Source organism: Pempheris klunzingeri, chromosome 12, assembly GCF_042242105.1.
Source record: "Pempheris klunzingeri isolate RE-2024b chromosome 12, fPemKlu1.hap1, whole genome shotgun sequence".
Lineage (NCBI taxonomy): Eukaryota > Metazoa > Chordata > Actinopteri > Acropomatiformes > Pempheridae > Pempheris > Pempheris klunzingeri.
In genome coordinates this window covers 16789067-16807012 of record NC_092023.1, presented here as the reverse complement: position 1 = coordinate 16807012, position 17946 = coordinate 16789067, and the positions used below count along the sequence as shown (strand labels likewise).

Here is a 17946-nt window from a genome sequence, read left to right as displayed (position 1 = left end):
ACACCCTGTTTGCTAAATAAAGCTGTAGTTGCTCTTGCATTATTGTCTTTGACTCACAGTAAAGAAGAAACCTGATTTTTTTTTTGATCTGTTCAGCTACACAGTCCTGAAGCAGGATGAACACTAACGCCTTTGTCGCCATCGTGCAGTCCAAGTTGCAGATGGCAGAGGAAACCAGTGACGAGGAGAAGTTATACAGATACAACGGGGTGTTGTACCCACGTCTCCTGTGTCCCGAGGAGCATTTAAAAGCTCTGGAGACAATGAAGGCCAGACAGGATGACATCATGCTGGTGGCTTATCCCAAATGTGGTGAGTAAGTGTGATCCAGTTACAACATTTATTGATGAACAGGAGCTGCTCAGCCAGAGAGCAACAACTGCTGGCTGAAATCACTTTTGAATGAATGATTAATAAAGTTTTTATGAGGACCTTAGGTCCATCTGTTGTGACCTCTGACCTTTTACTGCCCAACCACTCGTTGCTTGTAATGTTAATGACTGTAAAGAATTGTGAAAGTGAAGCAAATTTTTTGACTGTAAGTAGCTACTGAAGTCATCAAAATGTGCTTAAAACTCAAGATTAAAATCTTGACATTAAAATCCAATAAACAGCAAATCACCAATAATTTATTTATAATGACTGTAATCTATATAATTAGTATTTTTATTTTTTTTATTTTTCAACATTAAAAGCACATTAAAATCATTCTTTCCCACACAGCAAATTGTTTGGATCCAACATAAACTTTGGTATCAAAATCAAATTGCTTTTCAACTACCTTGATCAGCTCCATGTGATTAATGAAATAAGTGTGTTGCTCCACTAATGAAGGAAGTATTTAACTGAGTTTTGCGTCTCGGCTGGACAGTAAATCTTTTAAATCAGCACACAAACAACCTTCCACCAAGACAGGCTGCACATGTAAAACGTTCAACAACTGCATGAGAAAGTTTTTCTTTCATTGATTAGTCAAGCTAATGATTAAATTATTCAGCACCTCACCTGAAAAATAAGTGAAAATCTTATTAAACTAAAAAAAAAATGCAATAGTTCAACATTTTGGGGAAATAAATTTTGAAATTAGTTTTTTCGTTCACTGCAGAGATGGAGTCGAGATTTGGTCAGCGTAGCTTAGCATAAAAACTGGAAGCAGGTTAAAGCAGTTTAAAAAGCACCTCAGCTTCTCTAAAGCTCTTAGTACCTCCACACAAACAAGATTGTAAAAGCTACTTTGTGGTTTTAGCCTTTTGTGCTAACCCAACAACCACAAACTGAAGTTTTTACAGTTCTTGCTTGTGTGCAGATTAAACAAATCATGACTGAACATGTTCATCTGTGAGCTTTAGAGGTGGTAGATGCAGGATTCTTAAACCTTTGTGCAGAGTCAGGCTAACTGTAATGCTATGATAAGCTAACCACGTCCTGCGTGCTTCACACACATGATACTGAAATCTATTTGAACACCTCACTCTCGGAAAGAAAAGGAATAGACTCATTTGCCAAAATGTTGAACTATCTCTTTAAGAAAATCATCATCTGGACAAACTTTGCTAACAATTATAATGAAAATATTTATTCTTTATTCGTTTATTTCTCATGTTACGCTGAACACACTGCACTGATTAGAAGGAAAAAGTCTTTTCTGTTTCTACTGACTTCCTTTGTGATTTTTCCCTAATTTCCACTTGAGAGTGATGAGCTGTGGTACATACCACAATCAGCGCTCCTCACAAACATCTGCACAAAAAAAAATGAAAAAAAAACAGATGCAACAGAGAAAGCAGCATTTGTACTAAACAAGTCTGCGATTTAACAGATTTTCTTTGAGTTTTTAGATTGATTTCCTTCCTTCCAGGCAGCCGTTAATTTCTATAAAAACACAGCTTAGACATTGACTTGAAATTTGCTGTAGTGACTTATACTGAACTTATAAATATATGATTCCATATATGATTTAATGCACTTGTGAATGGGAAACATTTTCCAAAAAATCCTCCTTGTTGGTGGATTCAAGGACACGCAGAGGTCTAATATATCAGATTCGGCAGCTGGAAAACATAATGCTGACGTGACAAATGTCAACATTGAGAAAAATGAATCTTGTCGCCTCTTTGTAGTCCCGGGGGGGCCAGAGCCCTGCAGGTTCTTGTTCTCCCCGAGTAGGTTATAAGCTACACCTGATGTCAGGTAGAGAGTGAACAGGCAACAAAGAAGTGCAGGGCTCCATCACTCCAGGACAGTACACATAATGACACTAACTAAGTAACTGACTGAGATGGCAGTGGAGTCCTGTGTTCTGCAAGGTGAAACTGCTGTTTGTGGATAATCAAAAAGGATCTGCAGGGATCCTTTCTATACTGTTGTCAGACACTGAGGATAACAATCTGAGCCTGTCTGCTGTTACTGCTACAGGACCAATTCTGACATTTTTTGTACCCACCAGTGAAGCAAACGAAGCAAAAACACTGGAATGCATTTATATAAAGTCAGCCCAGTAATTAATTCATATTGGACGATTCCACGTCTCATGACTTGTCCTGGCTTTCATTATCAGCGCAGGAAGCTGTATGTTCTTGAAGTTTTACTTTGACGAGGGAGACTTGAATTCATTTCCTGTTACAGATCTGCACCTAATGCGTGCTTTTTTTCTTTTTTTTAATGGTGATTTGAGGTTTTTTACACTTTGGTACAGAGCCTCAAAAGTCCCAAAAGGTTTTTTTCTGTTAAGTTTTTGTAGAATAATCATATGAGTCTCTGTGTAGTTTCAAATGACATTATCTGTTATTGTTAGTGTTGCATTAACAGCAGTAAGCAAGATTTTAATGTAGCTGTCAAGGTGGAGCTCGTTTTAACTGCTTTATATACTGTTGGCCCCTTTGTCCTCCCACACAGCAGAGCAACAGTCAGTGTAAGATCAGTATACATATTCTTTGTAGAGATGCATATGAATTTATAATAAATGATCTAATTCACAAAAGATTTTCAAAAAGTTCACTTTTTAGGATGTTAGAGAGTTCCGTGCTTTGTTTTTGAACAGATAAAACAAACAACACGTAACGACTTTGCAATAAGAATCAATCCATAAGTGTATTTCCAAAAATACCAAAATATTTTTTAACCTCACAGTAGCTGCAATGCAGAGATTTGACAATTGTTTAAAACATCTCACCTGGATGACAAAACTGAGCTGCTGAGAATAACAAAGTTTGAATGTCGGTGCTGGAGTTGTTGGAAATTTCCAGACATACATTACATAATAAACACAATAGTTTTAGTCTCTGACGACTGAATTTCAGCGCTGTCTCCTTAACAGCAAGCCCTTTGACCCTTCTCCCTTTAAAGCCTGAACTAAACCACTCCACTGACACCACTTTGCAGGAATTCTGGGTACTGCAGTGCATAAACATTCACTAAAACCTGAGTGAATGTGGAGGTGATTTATTGATATTTACTACCACCTTTGATCGCTTTCTCTTAAAAACACAAAGCGCCCACAGTGTTGTTTTTAGAGGAAGACAAGCGTGACATTCCTGCTGTCCCTGTGGTGCGTTTGAGGAATGTGACATGTTTTCTCTTTTGTGGAAGTTCTTGACTTTCTAAAGGCTTTTGCACACAAGCTCACTGGTGGAGAAGCAACGTGAAGACAGACAGGTTACGTGCCGTCAGAGGAACGTTAGATTACACACACACATCTAAATGCATAGGGGCCATTTTGGACTGGGGCCCACAAGGGAGTAGCAGAACTATTTATCTATGTGGGTGTGTCTATACATTCCCCCATCAGTCTGGCCAATGGGAGGCTCTGTTCAAAAGGCTGAACGTCTCCTTTTCATGTTACAGGCAGTTACGCAGTAGACCACCACAGATAATGACTTCCAGATGTCTCGGTGATATATGGAGGAGATAGAAGACGATTAGCCCGACCTTCACCTCAACACTCACATTTACAGTCAGCTACCATTGACTGGCCTGTCGTATTTTTCCCCTCACTATTTTCCGTGTGTGTTACACTAAATGGCTCTTTATTTTTCATCCCTTTCTGTTGTCCTGATCCCATTTTTAGATCTCAATATCATTCTCCAGGAAGTAGCCAAGTGTCATTTTCAAGGGCGCTCTAGTAGTATCACACAGACATTATATAGCTCTACTTTAAACCTCATTAACGGTTTAAGTCTAAAAGAACAAAATAGTTCATAAACTACATGAACAATATTAAATTACCCAGACTGGTGGTTCCCCACCTGTTAATGTGATCCAAAATCATTATTGACAGGTAGGGAAACAGGATTATCCTCCCAGTGAGGCTGGAGCCAAAAAGAAGAAAGTGAAACCGATGACAGAAAGGACCTGCAGCAGCAGCTGCAGACTCTGTAATGCATAGCTTATACATGTAATATCATTTTCTGTGTTTTCTGGTGTTAAACTATGGGTGTAACTGCAGTGGCTGCACCAATGAAAGAAGCTTAAATTGAAGTCACTCCCTCAGCAGGGAATTACACATGAACAGTAGGCTGAGTATATCAACTTAACATCAATCAACATCAACATCATGAACATTAATTCAAAGAAAACCATTCACACTGCACCAAGTCAGTTAACAGAGACTGACTCTGATTAAAAGGGAGGGAAAAGGAACTTCTGCAGATTGTCCACTTGTGTGGTGCATAAAACAATGTATGACATGATCACATTTTCAGTATATGTTGTATCTGCTTATTTACGGTTCAAAATTAGTATTATTCTTACCGATACTCCAGGACGAACAATGGAATGGATGCACAATGTGTTTGAAACATGGTGTGTGTGTGTGTGTGTGTGTGTGTGCAGGTTTTAACTGGATGGTGGGGGTGGTGAGGAAGATTATTGCAGAGGCCACGGGGATGAAAACAGAATCCAGGATGCCTCCACTGATCGAGTTTTTTGGACCAGATGTCTTAAAGGTACTCGCTGCGTTCGTGTCTGTGTGTGTGTGTGTGTGTGTGTGTGTGTGTGTGTGTGTGTGTGTGTGTGTGTGTGTGTGTGCGTGCAGACAGAGATAAGGTCTGTCTGTGTGTTTCTGTTGAGTCACCATCGTCAGTTCTTATCTAACCCAACTGTAAGTGATAGCTGCAATGGCAGATTAAAGCGTCACTAATTAATATCTTTGTGTTAACATTTCCTAAAGGATTGTGTAACTGAAAGAAGTTGTTTGTAGTTATGAGAATCATCACAGATTCTGCAGCTCTTTTTTTAACATGTTCCAGAGAACACACTTATCAAACCTTCATGATATGATTTAACTCACCTTGAAACTCTTCTTTATTTTAGTTTTTGGACAAATATATTATATAATATAAATATATGGATGGCAGAGTCCATCATTCTGGGACAATATTTGTCATTTTATTTTGTCAGTTTGATGTTTACTGACACTATATGAATGCAAATAGCTTAATTTAGGTCAGCAGGTAGTTGCAGCAGGTTTAAAACAAAGGCTCCGTCCCAGCATGTATGTTTTAGCACACTGAAACAGTATGTGAGACTTTTAGTATGTCAAAAAAACCTTAGTATGAAACCAATAGTAAGTGAAGTGCACACTATTTACGAGGCTATATTACAATATGCAGCACTGGACATCCGGCTGGAATAAGTATCCCACAATGCAATGGAGCAACGATGACAACAACAACAACATCATAACAGACAATAGCGGACGGCAGCCAATGAGGCTCTGGTGTAACATCGACATGATTAATTTAAGTGGAAATGTGAAGTTTTATTTTGCAAGGTGATGTTTATATTTCTAAAATTACTTCAGCGTTTGGGTTTCCATGGTTACGTAACTCAAACCAGAGAGGTGGCTTTCATTAGGTAATGTGATGATTACGCAGTGGGCAGTGTGTCTGAAAAGAACCAAATCACAGGTTATTCCCACTTAATAATAATAATCTCAAATATGAGATGTTATATTCTTTTTTGCAATGAGTTTTTCCATGATTTTCACAATAGTGTATGAGAAGTGAGGACTCACACACACACCTGCACTAATACATCGGCAACAACCGGTTGTTTGGAAAATTCCAATATGTATCCCAACCGTGTGCCTGTTCTCATTTTAACCCTAAATGCTCACAGTGCACTCTGTAGGCGTGGGGACTTCAGTGGAATAATCAAAAAACGACCCTGTTAAGACAGGAGTGCAGGCTGTGTTCTCCTGCCTTTTGTTTTTTGATGGTAATGATGAGTAATGAAGCGTTACAGGTGGTGCAGGTAGAGCCTGACGCCTGCAGCTCTTAACGCAGCAACTTCCTGCAGCACTTAGACCTCAGCACACTGACATTTGGCACACAAGAAACCAGAGGAACCAGGTTACTCAGGTAATATGACACTCACTGCAGTGGTTACTTGAAATCAGTTTTTTCGTGCAGCAGGTTGATGACTATATTTCTAAATTCCTAAACATTATTTTGGAAGCATGGCTGGCTTATTACAACTGTAATAGTGAAACCACTGAATATGACTATGACAGACACAGGCAGATACTTCTCCCTACAATGTCAGCATAATAAAAGCCTCCCGTTGATCGATAGTGGGAAAAGAGCAGCAGGAAATACTTGCTTCAAAGCACAACATTAGCCATGCCATCTTCGCTTCAATCAAACTGGGTAGACTTTCATAAAACTTGCTGACTGTTTCTGGTCGTGTTGATGCCCATGTTGGTTTGGTCATATTGTGAACACCCCCACCCCCCTTCCCAGCCGTAGCTGCAGATCAAAAATGATCTCAAGTCTCCTGCGTGTCGTTTCACTCAAACAGCAGCATCTGTTGCACCACTACGTTCCAGTGCTTTGCATTGTGGGACACAGTGGATGAAGTCTGGGTATTGTTGGCACACTGCAGATTTTTCTTTTGTTTAGATACTGCATGCTAAACGCTGCATTTTAGCCAAATCAGCACATTCTGCTAGTACAGGAGGTGGTGGTGAACAGTCAGAGGCTTTGCCAGGCAGATAAAGTTTTAGTCGTAGTCAGAAACAGGCAAAGGTCAGACAGGCAAGACAGGCAAGGAAAGTAAGACAAATGTACCCAGTTAGTAATCAGACAAAGGGGCAGAAGTGGGATCAGGTGGGTGCTGGAGGTCAGGTGATGGGGAATGGCAGGAACACAGGAGTTGCTTCAAGGAAGGAGCTAATGTATAGTATGGGAAGAGAGCTGATAGAAACTGTGGATGCAGAATTCATGTTCAATATATGTAAACAGTAAGTTATCTGAAAGTATGAACAGGAATGTGACTAAATTCCAAGTTACAAACGAATAAAAGTGTCTGTGTTGAACTCAGAGCTTCTTCTCTGGTCACCTGCCACATACAGCATGTTGAGCCAGTCAGTTTAATGCAAGACACAGCTGGTGCAGTCGTCCCCGGCTCTGAGGCCTCTTTGGAAACGCTTGCGTCCCAGCACAGCACGAGCAAGCTAAACTTCAGTGGCCAAGAAAGATCCTATAAGAGGAGGCTCCAGTACATTGAATACCTGTGTCATAAATCTTTATTGTCAATAGTAAGACTTATTCGTGCAATACCTAACCACTGACTGTATAAGCATCTTTTACTGACTGTGTACACACTTTTCATTGACTACATAAGCACCTCTTATGGCTTTCATTCTGTTTTATATCTGATATTAGGCTGTTCGCTATATTTTTCTATTCATATTTATTTTATTTTATTTTATATATCTTTTTTTTATATACATCTTTTTGTAATGGAGCTCCCAGCTAAGGGAGCTGAAAGACTGATAATGTATTCTGAGGTTTCTCTCTACAGGAACAAGTATACAGCATGGACTGATGCTACAAACCAAACCACGGCGTTTGTAGCCTGAGCTCCTTTGCAATGCTTGTCCCCTGATGGGCCCACAAGGCTCATCAGGAACATAAACAGAAAACAGCATGAAAACAAACAATTATATTACTGATTAAATCTGCAGGATTGCAAGGACCTTAAAGGTGGAAAGGCCTTCTGCAGCCACAGGCTTACAAAACCCAGTCGGATTAGAGAGTGAAGCCATCGATTGAGGAGCTGTCCAGATATTTTATTACCGAAACTAATGATGTCCCAGGAGGAAGGAGGAAGATCGATTTCTGACTAATTTCTCCTCAGCAACCTTTCAGAAACACAGTGTAAGCTTGTAAGGACAGGAGGAAAGCACACAGGTTGCCCGGATTGGGCCACGTGTTGTTTCTTAAATGCAGGTTTTATACAATAAAAACTCAACATCTGACACGGAAATTAAACTCATGCCTGTCTAAACATTCTGGTATCACAGGAAGATATGATGTTATTTTTTCATGTGTTGCTTTGCTCCAAGAGTCTCTCCCTAAACAGTTTCAATTTTTGCCCGCAGACTAAAACATCTGTGGTTGGTTAGTCTGCGTCCAGGTGGAAGTCATTTGAAAGGGTTGATTTCTGAATACTTTAATTCTGTTTACACTCTTTTGGAGAATTTCCCTCTGTCATCGTTGTTTAGAGTTTTGCTCTTGATTCTGTGTTTTGTCATTGTGTTGTGAATTTGTATAATTTTGTGTAGTTTTGTCTTTGTTTGAAATTTGAGAAAAAGCAGACTTAAACTCATCAAAAAATGTACAGAATGATCATGATGTGCAACAATGCTCACATATTGTCAAACATTAGTTTTTTGTGGTTCCCACAACCATCTAAAACGAACCAACTAGGTTAAGTCTGGTTAAAACAGTCCAGTCCAGGTTAAAACTGGTGTAAAAGTGTAAAATTACTACAACATAGAAACAAAATGAAACATAAAACTATTTAAATTATTTTTCTTCTGGTGTCAGTTTAAAACCAGTTTGTATCAGGTTTAAACTAGTTTTAAAACCAGTTTCAGCTGCTGATTAGTTCAGAACCGGTTTAAATCTGGTTTAATTCAGATTCACCAGGCCCTCCAGGACAGCACATTTTGCGGGCGGTGTTCGTATTTAAAAAACTGTTTTCAGATGTTATGCTGCTGTGGTTAAGGTTTGGTTAGGTTTAGGCAAACAACTTAATTTAAAATAGACATTGGTTAAAGTTGTTGGAAATGAGTAAAAGAAACCAACAAACCTGGGAGTCAAAATAGCACTAAAACGTTTATGGTATGGTCCAAGCATTTCAAACTGGTCTTTAACACTGGTTTAACATGCAGCAGATGATATTTCTACGAGTTCCTGCTTCATCTTATAATATGATAATTACTTCATAGTCTGAGTGGGCGTTTGATGTGGCGGTCCATTGCATAGATACAGAAACACAGATACCTTATTTATTCATGAGACGTGTGTCTGTGCAGCCGCCATTGAGATACACAGACTTCACCACAAACTCACTTCATTCTGAAACAATTATCATGAAATTTGTAATGTTATAAACATGAGACAGTGAACATGTTGCTGGTTGTTTGTTGCTCTATGCCAAAACATTAATAACTTCCACTGGGGCTCCAATTATGTTGTATTATATTGTATGGGAGAGTGGTATTATTATGGCATTGTATTGTAACTAGGTGTTAGTATCTAAAGTGAATTAATGAAGATTAGAAGAAATCTTTTAGACTTACCATATAAAAATAGATTATTATTTATTGATGAATTGATTTAATTTTGATAAAATAACAAGCAACCAGGCAGCTTTATAACAATACAACATATTTAGAGATCTACATTTTTGTAGATTTTCAAAACTCACAAAAACTGAAATAATTTGCATTTGATATCATGTTTTGACGTAGAGGTGTTTAGATCCGCCTCTAGTAACTCAATTTAATTCCAACATAATAATCAGCATCATGTTCAGTGTCCCACGGTTGTTACAAACCAAACTTCATGAAAATCGGTTCAGAATTAAACGAGTTAGAGTTGATTTTGTCATGAAGTCTGCGTCTCTCAGTACAGTTTACCAGCAGATCTTGATCTCCCCAACATGGCGGACATGCAGAAGCACAGCGGGGACACAAAGTGTTGGCCGATGAGATATCTACGCTTCTATATCTATGGTCCATTTTTCCAAACTCTAGTTTCTGCTACCTCCTCTTCTGCCTATGGATGAAACCAAACAGTGACCAAACCTCATTCAACAAACTGGGTGGAGATCTGTTGACACTGAAACGTCAAACAAAGTTGTGGTTTGTCGCTGCAATCAGAGACAGATAAGGTGCTTGTTTGAGCCTGCCAGGATGAAAGTCAGAGACAGATGGTTGATTAGTAGACACACACCCTGTTTATTTATTTAAATCTCTGGTTTGTTTATTCATATATTTATTTATTTGTTTGTTTGTTTTTTGTGACCAAGTTTTTCTTGGTTTATCTCTTTTTCTTTATCTTTTGTGATGGAGGAATTAAACTCAAATGGAGATGTTTTTTCTTCTTTTAAAGGATTCTTGGAGGCCTCATTGTGAGGCTTTCAACTGTTCCATCAGAAACACATGGTTTGGTGGTTTTGTGTGTGTGTGCAGCGACAGACTGCCCATCTGGACCACCGGTGCTACACTTCAAATCGTATACGTTTTCTTTTTTCTTTTAGTACGAACTGCTATAGAGAGAAAAACACACATGTCAAGACCAAACGTTACTACACTGAGAGGGAAACACAGTGTGCACAAAATACAGTTTGTGTATTTACAGAGAGCCAAAACAAAAGACATTTTCTTTAAAACTCGCTTGATATACCATAACAAACAAAGCCTACGGAATAGAAGTAATGATAGGCTTCTTTTAGAAGTCCGTATATCAGATATGGAAGTGTAGTCTCAAGCCACACCAGACTATGGATTTCTGGATTAAAAGAAAATGAATTCAGACTCTACATTGAGCAATTTTGCAGGCCGACTGGGAAGTTGGCATCAAAAAAGGTTCCCTTGACAAAAGTCTAAAACCTCAGAGTCTGAACAGCGGTCGTCTCTTAAGACCATTTGCACAAATGAGAGCCACGCATTCATTTTTTGAAGCATTTGCTGCTGGAGTTTCTGCTCCTAATTTCAACCCTCCTGCTCACATCCCTCTGCTCATCCTCCATCAGCACCTACCAGCTTTTCCCACTAGTACGCCACCCACACCCACTGCCACGCCCCCTGCATCGTCTGTCTACCAATCAGCTGTCAGCCTTCCTGACACACACTTGCTGACTTGCTGTTGCTGATCATTATCCCTCAGTACTTGTACCAGTCAGTTTGCCTTTAATGACATCACACAACATTAAAACATTGCTGTTTACTGTGGCTTTCCAATAATTGAGCTACATAACTTCTTTTAATTTGTAACTATTTATGCTTTATTGTCTTTTAATGCATCTTCTCTTAAGCTTGAACTATTTATTTTCTTGTGCTTTTATTATCTTTTACATGCAATTTAATGTTTATCTGTCTTGTTTTTATTGAGTTTTATGTCCCTGTACAGCACTTTGCATTGCCTTGTGTCTGAAAGGTGCTATAAAAATAATTTTGCCTTGCCTTTGTTATCTGTCAGATAGTAGTTTGTGCTCCTGCCTGCTTCATATCCCACCAGTCTGTTTGTATTGCCTGCTGGATTTTTGGTCTGTGCCTGTTAGCTGACTTGTACCTCTGCCTGGTTGTCTGGATTTGGGGTTTTTGACTTCAGGAAGGGACTGAACTTAACTTAAACTATCAGTAATCAGTCACTGTGGCGTACCCTCCGCTGTAGAGGATTGTGGGTCAGAATAGCATGAAAAATCTATTTTTTTCTGGCTAGCTGGCTAATGAGCTGACACATGTTCACACTTTGACACTGGAGACCACAATTTGCATCCTGTCTTGACCAACAGCAAATGTTTTCCTTGTTTAACAGTTTAATGACATCTTACTCAAACCATAACCAAGAAACTTTAGTTGTGCAGATTTAACTAAACCTTTACCATCAATCAGAAACAGTCACGAGTGATCAGGACCAGTCTTATCGGTTGTTGTCCTATACTCTCCCCTTAGGTCATGGATGAGACTCCCTCTCCGAGATTCCTGGGGACCCACATGCACCCCGACAACATCCCCACATCCTTGTTTGAAAAGAAAACTAAAGTAAGTTTCAAACCTTCTGCAGCAAGACTTTGAGCTCAGAGAATTCTCCTCATGTTATAGAACTGTGAACGCGGACGGCAGCGAAGGAGGTCAGCAGATGTGGATTTCACATCTAATTTGTTGTTTCTGTACAATAAAAGAAGAAAAGACAAGTATCTTATAATCACATTTTCAGTGCAGGTATTCAGTCATCTTTCCTTCCTTTTCTTTTCTCTTAATCCCTTTTCTTTTTACTTACATTTGGTTCACAATGTTTTTTCCTTTGTTTGCCCTTTTTCTTTAATCATTTTGTAAATTAGCAGTTCAATGTCTCATTTTTTAAAATGTCTTTCTCTGTGCATGCACAGATGCTGGTGATCTTCAGGAACCCTAAAGACACTCTGGTCTCCTTCTATCATTTCTCCAATAACAATCCGGTCCTCCCCTCCGGACAGTCCTGGGACTCCTTCTACTCCAACTTCCTGAGTGGAGATGGTGAGAAAATTTGGTGGAAAGCATGAGGAACAAATGCACATTAATCAGTTGTTACGGATGTCTTTACATTTTAAATTTGTCTCAATGCATTTAGCATATTCAGGGTTTGTAGAAATTAGTTTGTCAAATCAAATGACCCTTACAGGAGGAGGACTTTGCTGTTGTAACACGCATACTTATAACGTTCATCTTCCATTTTTTGATAAATAAATAGTAATGAAAGCAAAAATCAAATATTAGTTAAGTCAATGTTGACAAAAATACCAACCTGAGGGGAAAAAAACAATTGCCTTATTTTAAAGACGTAATCAAAGATGTATTTAAGTGATCCTTGACAATGTAACTTTTCAAATTGCAGACATTTTCAAATACAATCTGGGATGATTATCGATACTTATTTTTTGTAATCTGACATGCTTTTGCATGAGTTCATGTAATCAGTTACTACCCAACCCTGGTTATGGTTAAAACATGTTGAAACAATAGGAGTGGAGTTATTCCACCTCCTGACGTCCCTATCCTGTCTGTGGCTCTGCAGCTCTAAGCCCGTTGGTTCCTACTGAAAAAGTAAATCTTCAAAACTTCTGTAAATCTTTAATCCTAAAAACTCACAAATATATATTTGTGAGTTTCATTACTAAACAAGGCACAGTAATTTCCAAACACACCTGCTCATCATAATTTTTAATCAAACTAGCGGCAGATAAATCCACATTTGGTGCTCTAGAGAGTATGTGGGGCAGCAGGACAGTGTGTGTGTTCACTGAGGCAGGCTCCAAATGGTATATGAGCAAACCCCTGCGTAAAACTGTTCAGCAGAATAAAAGCAGAATAAAAGTGAAGAGTTAAGTGTCTGTAAGTCCTGCTGAAGTAGAGATTTGTGGTTCAGAGGGAGAGGAAAAAAGAAAACAGCTTTTAAAGATCTGAATTTAAGAGAAATCTACAGACGGACGTAAATAAACCAAGTGTAGTAAAACAATTAAATGAGGATTTTGGATGTTTTCTTTCCATTAGTCTGAACCAGACCATGTTGTGGAAGCAAAATAGTCTCAAAATCTCCAAATTGACCAGTGGATGCGTTTCGTTTTTGGACAACAACGGAGCTCTGTGGCACAGAGGAAGAAGCTATATCAGTTCATGAGATTTATTCCTAATAATGAAATATCACATTATTGAGGGGCTGTCAAAGTCCATGATATATTTGACAAACTGACAGAACGAAATAAGTAATGTGTAACCTAAGGACACAAGTGAAATAGTTTCCCTCCAGCCAGCTACCAGGCTGCACAGTTTAATGATCTGTGAGAAAGATAGTGTAAGTATATCACCCTCGACACAGAAACACCACCTTTTGTTTTGCGCACACATTCAGAGTTTGACTTCATGATCCTGAGCTCTGCTGTATTTATGGGCTTATAAACAGCGTGTACAGCCAACTCAGCAGGGTCACTGTGGAAATGTTGCATACATTCGAATCCAAGTGGGGCAAAAGAACCTCTGTTGACCTTATTGCATCAAGACACTCATAAAATGTGCGTTAAAATGCTTCTCACGCCTTCTCAGTGCTACCATGACGTTTGAAAAAAAAAAAGGATTTCAAATCCATTAATGAAGTTCATGTACCAATGTAAAAATACTTAATTACAGGAAAATATCTGCATTAATATAGCTTATCAATATAGCATCATTATGATAGTACGAGGTTCAGTTTTAACGAGGTTCCAGGTCTTTCAAATTGTAATCCCAACAGTGTCTGCTTCACAATAAAAGCTACCCCACTTTTCAGGACTCAGTGCAGGTCAGTGAAGTTCTTCTACACCAAAGTGGGCAAACTAACTGACTACTAAGTCAGCTGTGAACCCGATTCGTCTTTATCTTGAATAAAACTGAACAGTTGCAATTGAAATGTTACACTTTCGTGGGGATTTTCTTTAATTAAATACTTTGAAATACAGAATTTTTTGTTCAGAAAAGAATATATGCTGGTAAAACTGTTGTTTATTTCAAAATTTAAGACTTAAAACTCAAAAGAGACAGTTGGCTTGAAATTATCGGTTTCCCCCCCCTTTTTTTTTTTTTTTTTTACAGTGTAGCTCTAGTTGGGTGGCCCTACTGTAATAAACATACTTTTTCAGGTGTAAAATCTTGATCTGGATTGTACCACTTAAACATAGTGGAGTCAAAAGAATAATATATGCCAGTAAAACGACATAGATTAGAGGTACAAAGGAGCACAACATGGAAATGCTTAGGTATCCTGGCTGCTGTCTGTAGGGACTGTGAGTCACCACCACCGCCCAGAGATTGCAGGGCTGTTCAGAGGTTAACTTTATAGCTTTAACTTCTCAGTGAGGGTTTCATGCACGGCCATGTGTTGTAAGGTTGACACCCACAGCGGCTGTCACGATGCCAGCCGACTCCTGGCTCTCACATTCTCTTGCCTGCTTTTTGTTTCCCTGCCATGAGCAAACTCTGCGGTCATTTCAGGTCCCACAACTCCCTCCTGTCCTTCAATAACCCCATTCCTGCCAGTCACCATTACCTCAACGTCCTCAATGACTATGTATATATGTATGTGGCCCATTTCCATTCATTCGCTGCCAGATCACCGATAGTGCTGCTGCCTTTGCAATCCAGCCTTTGTTACCACCTCCCTGATTTTTGGACTGGCTTTTGACTTTTGCTTGTCTCCGACTTCTGAGTAAATGCGAACTCGTACTTAAATCCTATTGGTGATGGAGCTGTGCCTCTGGGTTCTGCTTTAAAATGATCCCAAAAGAAACTTCTGCCAGATATCAGACACTTTTTTGACCCCGATTTTATTTAAATGGTATACAGTATATATACAGTACAGTAAGGTACAGTGACATATGGTTTCATGCAGGACTCTAGGTTCTGCATTTGACCCATTCATCCACCATCCATTCATCCTTTGTGTTATACCAGGTGTAAAATGCCATATAGCTGCCGTCTGGCAAACTGACACTCCATTTTGATTAAATGATAACTTTTTGAAGTAAGTCTTAAAGTAGACTAATGATAGCTATATAGACGCAGTGAAGTCACAAATATAATATTCCAATCTGAAATGTATTGGAACAGAAGCCTAAATTAAAAGTGCCTAAAACTGGACTGCAGTGTAAATGTACTTAGTTACTTTCCACCAGTGAATGTTTCATTTACACAGATAATGTTGGACCATCTGTTTGTGGCCGTGAAGTTAACTTGAACCGCTCAGTGCTTATTGACTGACATGCTTGATTCTGTTGTGTGTGGGTGTTTGTCTGTCTGTGTGTGTGTGTGTGTGTGTGTGTGTGTAGTTCCCTGGGGGTCATACTTTGATCATGCTTTGGCCTGGGAAAAGAGGATGGACGACCCCAACGTCAAGATTGTCACCTATGAAGAGCTAAAACAGGTAGATCTCACACTGACAAAAATGTTCCAGATCAGACGTGTTGTTTTTTTGCATATGAAGTGTTCAGAAATAATTTGTTCATCTGCATGAGCAACTAATTTTACAGCAGAAGTGTCTGTCTGTACTGTGACGGCTCTGATTGCGTTTCCTGTCCTGCAGGACCTGAGCGAGGGCATCCGTCAGATCACCACCTTCTTCGGCTTCAGCCTGACGGAGGATCAGATCCAGCAGATCGCAGAGGGAAGCACCTTCAGCGCCATGAAGAAGAGCTCCGCAAACTCCCACGGCACGATGGGAAACGTCATCTTCAGAAAAGGTGCCCCAGAGACTTTGAATCAGTTTTTCACCACAACAAAAAACAATTCTTGGAGGTCTTGTTTTTACTGAAATTCATTCGATTGAATGTCCTTTTATTAATTTGGTAAAACAATCCATTTGTTTTCTAACTTTACTGCAATGTGCATGTTCACTGCACGCTGTGATTATTCTGGATATGCTGTCTATTCTTGTTATCTATTCTTGATTATACATATTTGGCATGTTGAGGAGCTCTGGGCTTTGCAAAATATAATTATGTGATAATACGTCACCAGCAGGTCAGCAAATCACAGCAAAACAGGAGAGCCCAGATGCTCTGAAGTCAAACAATAACACTGCTGCAAGTTCAGATAACTCCTATTTCCACAGGAGTCATGGAAACATTTTCAAACATGTATGAAAAGCTGACGAGCACCTTCAGGCTCCTTTCAGGCCTGTTAATATTAGCAGAGATGTTAAAATACTGCACAATCATTTTCATTTCTGATTTCTCCAGATCAAAAACACTTTGCTGTCTTCCTGCATTTAGTACCTGCTTATTTATATAAAAATATATAGATTTTTCCTTTCGAATTTTTGAATGCAGGACTGAGGTGTGGCTCAGCATAAAGACTGACAGCAGAGGGAAAAAGCAGGACTGGACTTTCCAAATTTTTGCAATTCACAAATCCACGCATCAATGTGTCTAAATCTTCAATTTTCTCGTCTTAAAATGAGTTAATAAGCATATTTCCCAAAATGTTGAACAATGCCTTTAAAATGGGTCCAGCAGCAGCGTGTTGTGTGACACAAAAAGACAAAACTGGGGTTTCATGTTTCAGTGTGAACTTCAGTGGTGTAGATACAGAATATAACTTTATTATTTTACTGTATTGTTTTCAAGATACTTAAGAAATACATCATATCTTTGTCCCGGAGCAGGCGAGGTCGGGGACTGGAAGAACCACTTCACACCAGAGCAGAGCCGAGAGATGGACGACGCCTTCAACAAACACTTGGCAGGAACCAGGTTGGGAGCCAAACTCAACTACCAAATGCACTGTCAGTAGCAGCAGGACCGGCCCTGGCATTTCTGGGAGCCCCCCCCACCCTACCAGCACCAGCACCAGCACCAGCACCAGCACCAGTTCCATACCCATGCCTACCTGCTTACCTCAGATCCCACATCCACTTCCTTCTCATACCCACAAAGTACTGCATTGTGAATTAAAAATGATACTAAAACACCTCGCTTTAGAGTACACTATCCTTTATTACTTTAAAAGGTAATCAGATATTATATTTCACGAATAACCCAAACAAGTTACTATTACGGACAAAAACTGTAAAAATAACCAGCATTAAAAAGTATTGCAAAAAGAAAAAAAATACGATTATCAGATCAACCGATAATGTGTTAAGGGCCCCTGCACATCGATTACAAATATTGATACAAACAATGAAAAAGGCACCGCCCAGTTCAAATATAGGACAACAGAAGTCACATCATCCACTCAGCCTCTATCAGTGCCATTTATCATTTGTCAGGTATTTGCTCCTTTAGAAGGCTATGTACACACACACTAGATCTTTGTAAAACTCACTCTGCACTTAATGGATTCAGTCACCGGGCTCAGTCAGTCTCACAAACACACCGCAAAACTTGAATGTCTTTCATTTCCAAATACACACTCCGTTTTCT

The 17946-nt window shown here is 39.2% G+C and overlaps 1 protein-coding gene across 1 annotated transcript; it reads left to right on the top strand.

Annotated features, from left to right (window-relative positions):
* Positions 1-17337, top strand: sult6b1 (sulfotransferase family, cytosolic, 6b, member 1). Its single transcript, XM_070841274.1, has 7 exons — positions 1-312; positions 4831-4943; positions 11969-12058; positions 12406-12532; positions 15853-15947; positions 16107-16263; positions 17187-17337. The coding sequence occupies exons 1-7, from the start codon at positions 117-119 to the stop codon at positions 17312-17314; spliced, it is 906 nt and encodes a 301-aa protein (XP_070697375.1). The 5' UTR covers positions 1-116; the 3' UTR covers positions 17315-17337.
* Positions 17338-17946: the final 609 nt, after the last annotated feature.

What these genes read in the sequence shown, in the direction of transcription:
- sult6b1 (XM_070841274.1), top strand. Translation starts at nt 117, where the DNA reads ATGAACACTAACGCCTTTGTCGCCATCGTGCAGTCCAAGTTGCAGATG. An exon ending in TTGGACCAGATGTCTTAAAG is followed by an intron (nt 4,944 to 11,968) that starts GTACTCGCTGCG and finishes CTCTCCCCTTAG; the next exon opens with GTCATGGATGAGACTCCCTC. An exon ending in CCTATGAAGAGCTAAAACAG is followed by an intron (nt 15,948 to 16,106) that starts GTAGATCTCACA and finishes CCTGTCCTGCAG; the next exon opens with GACCTGAGCGAGGGCATCCG.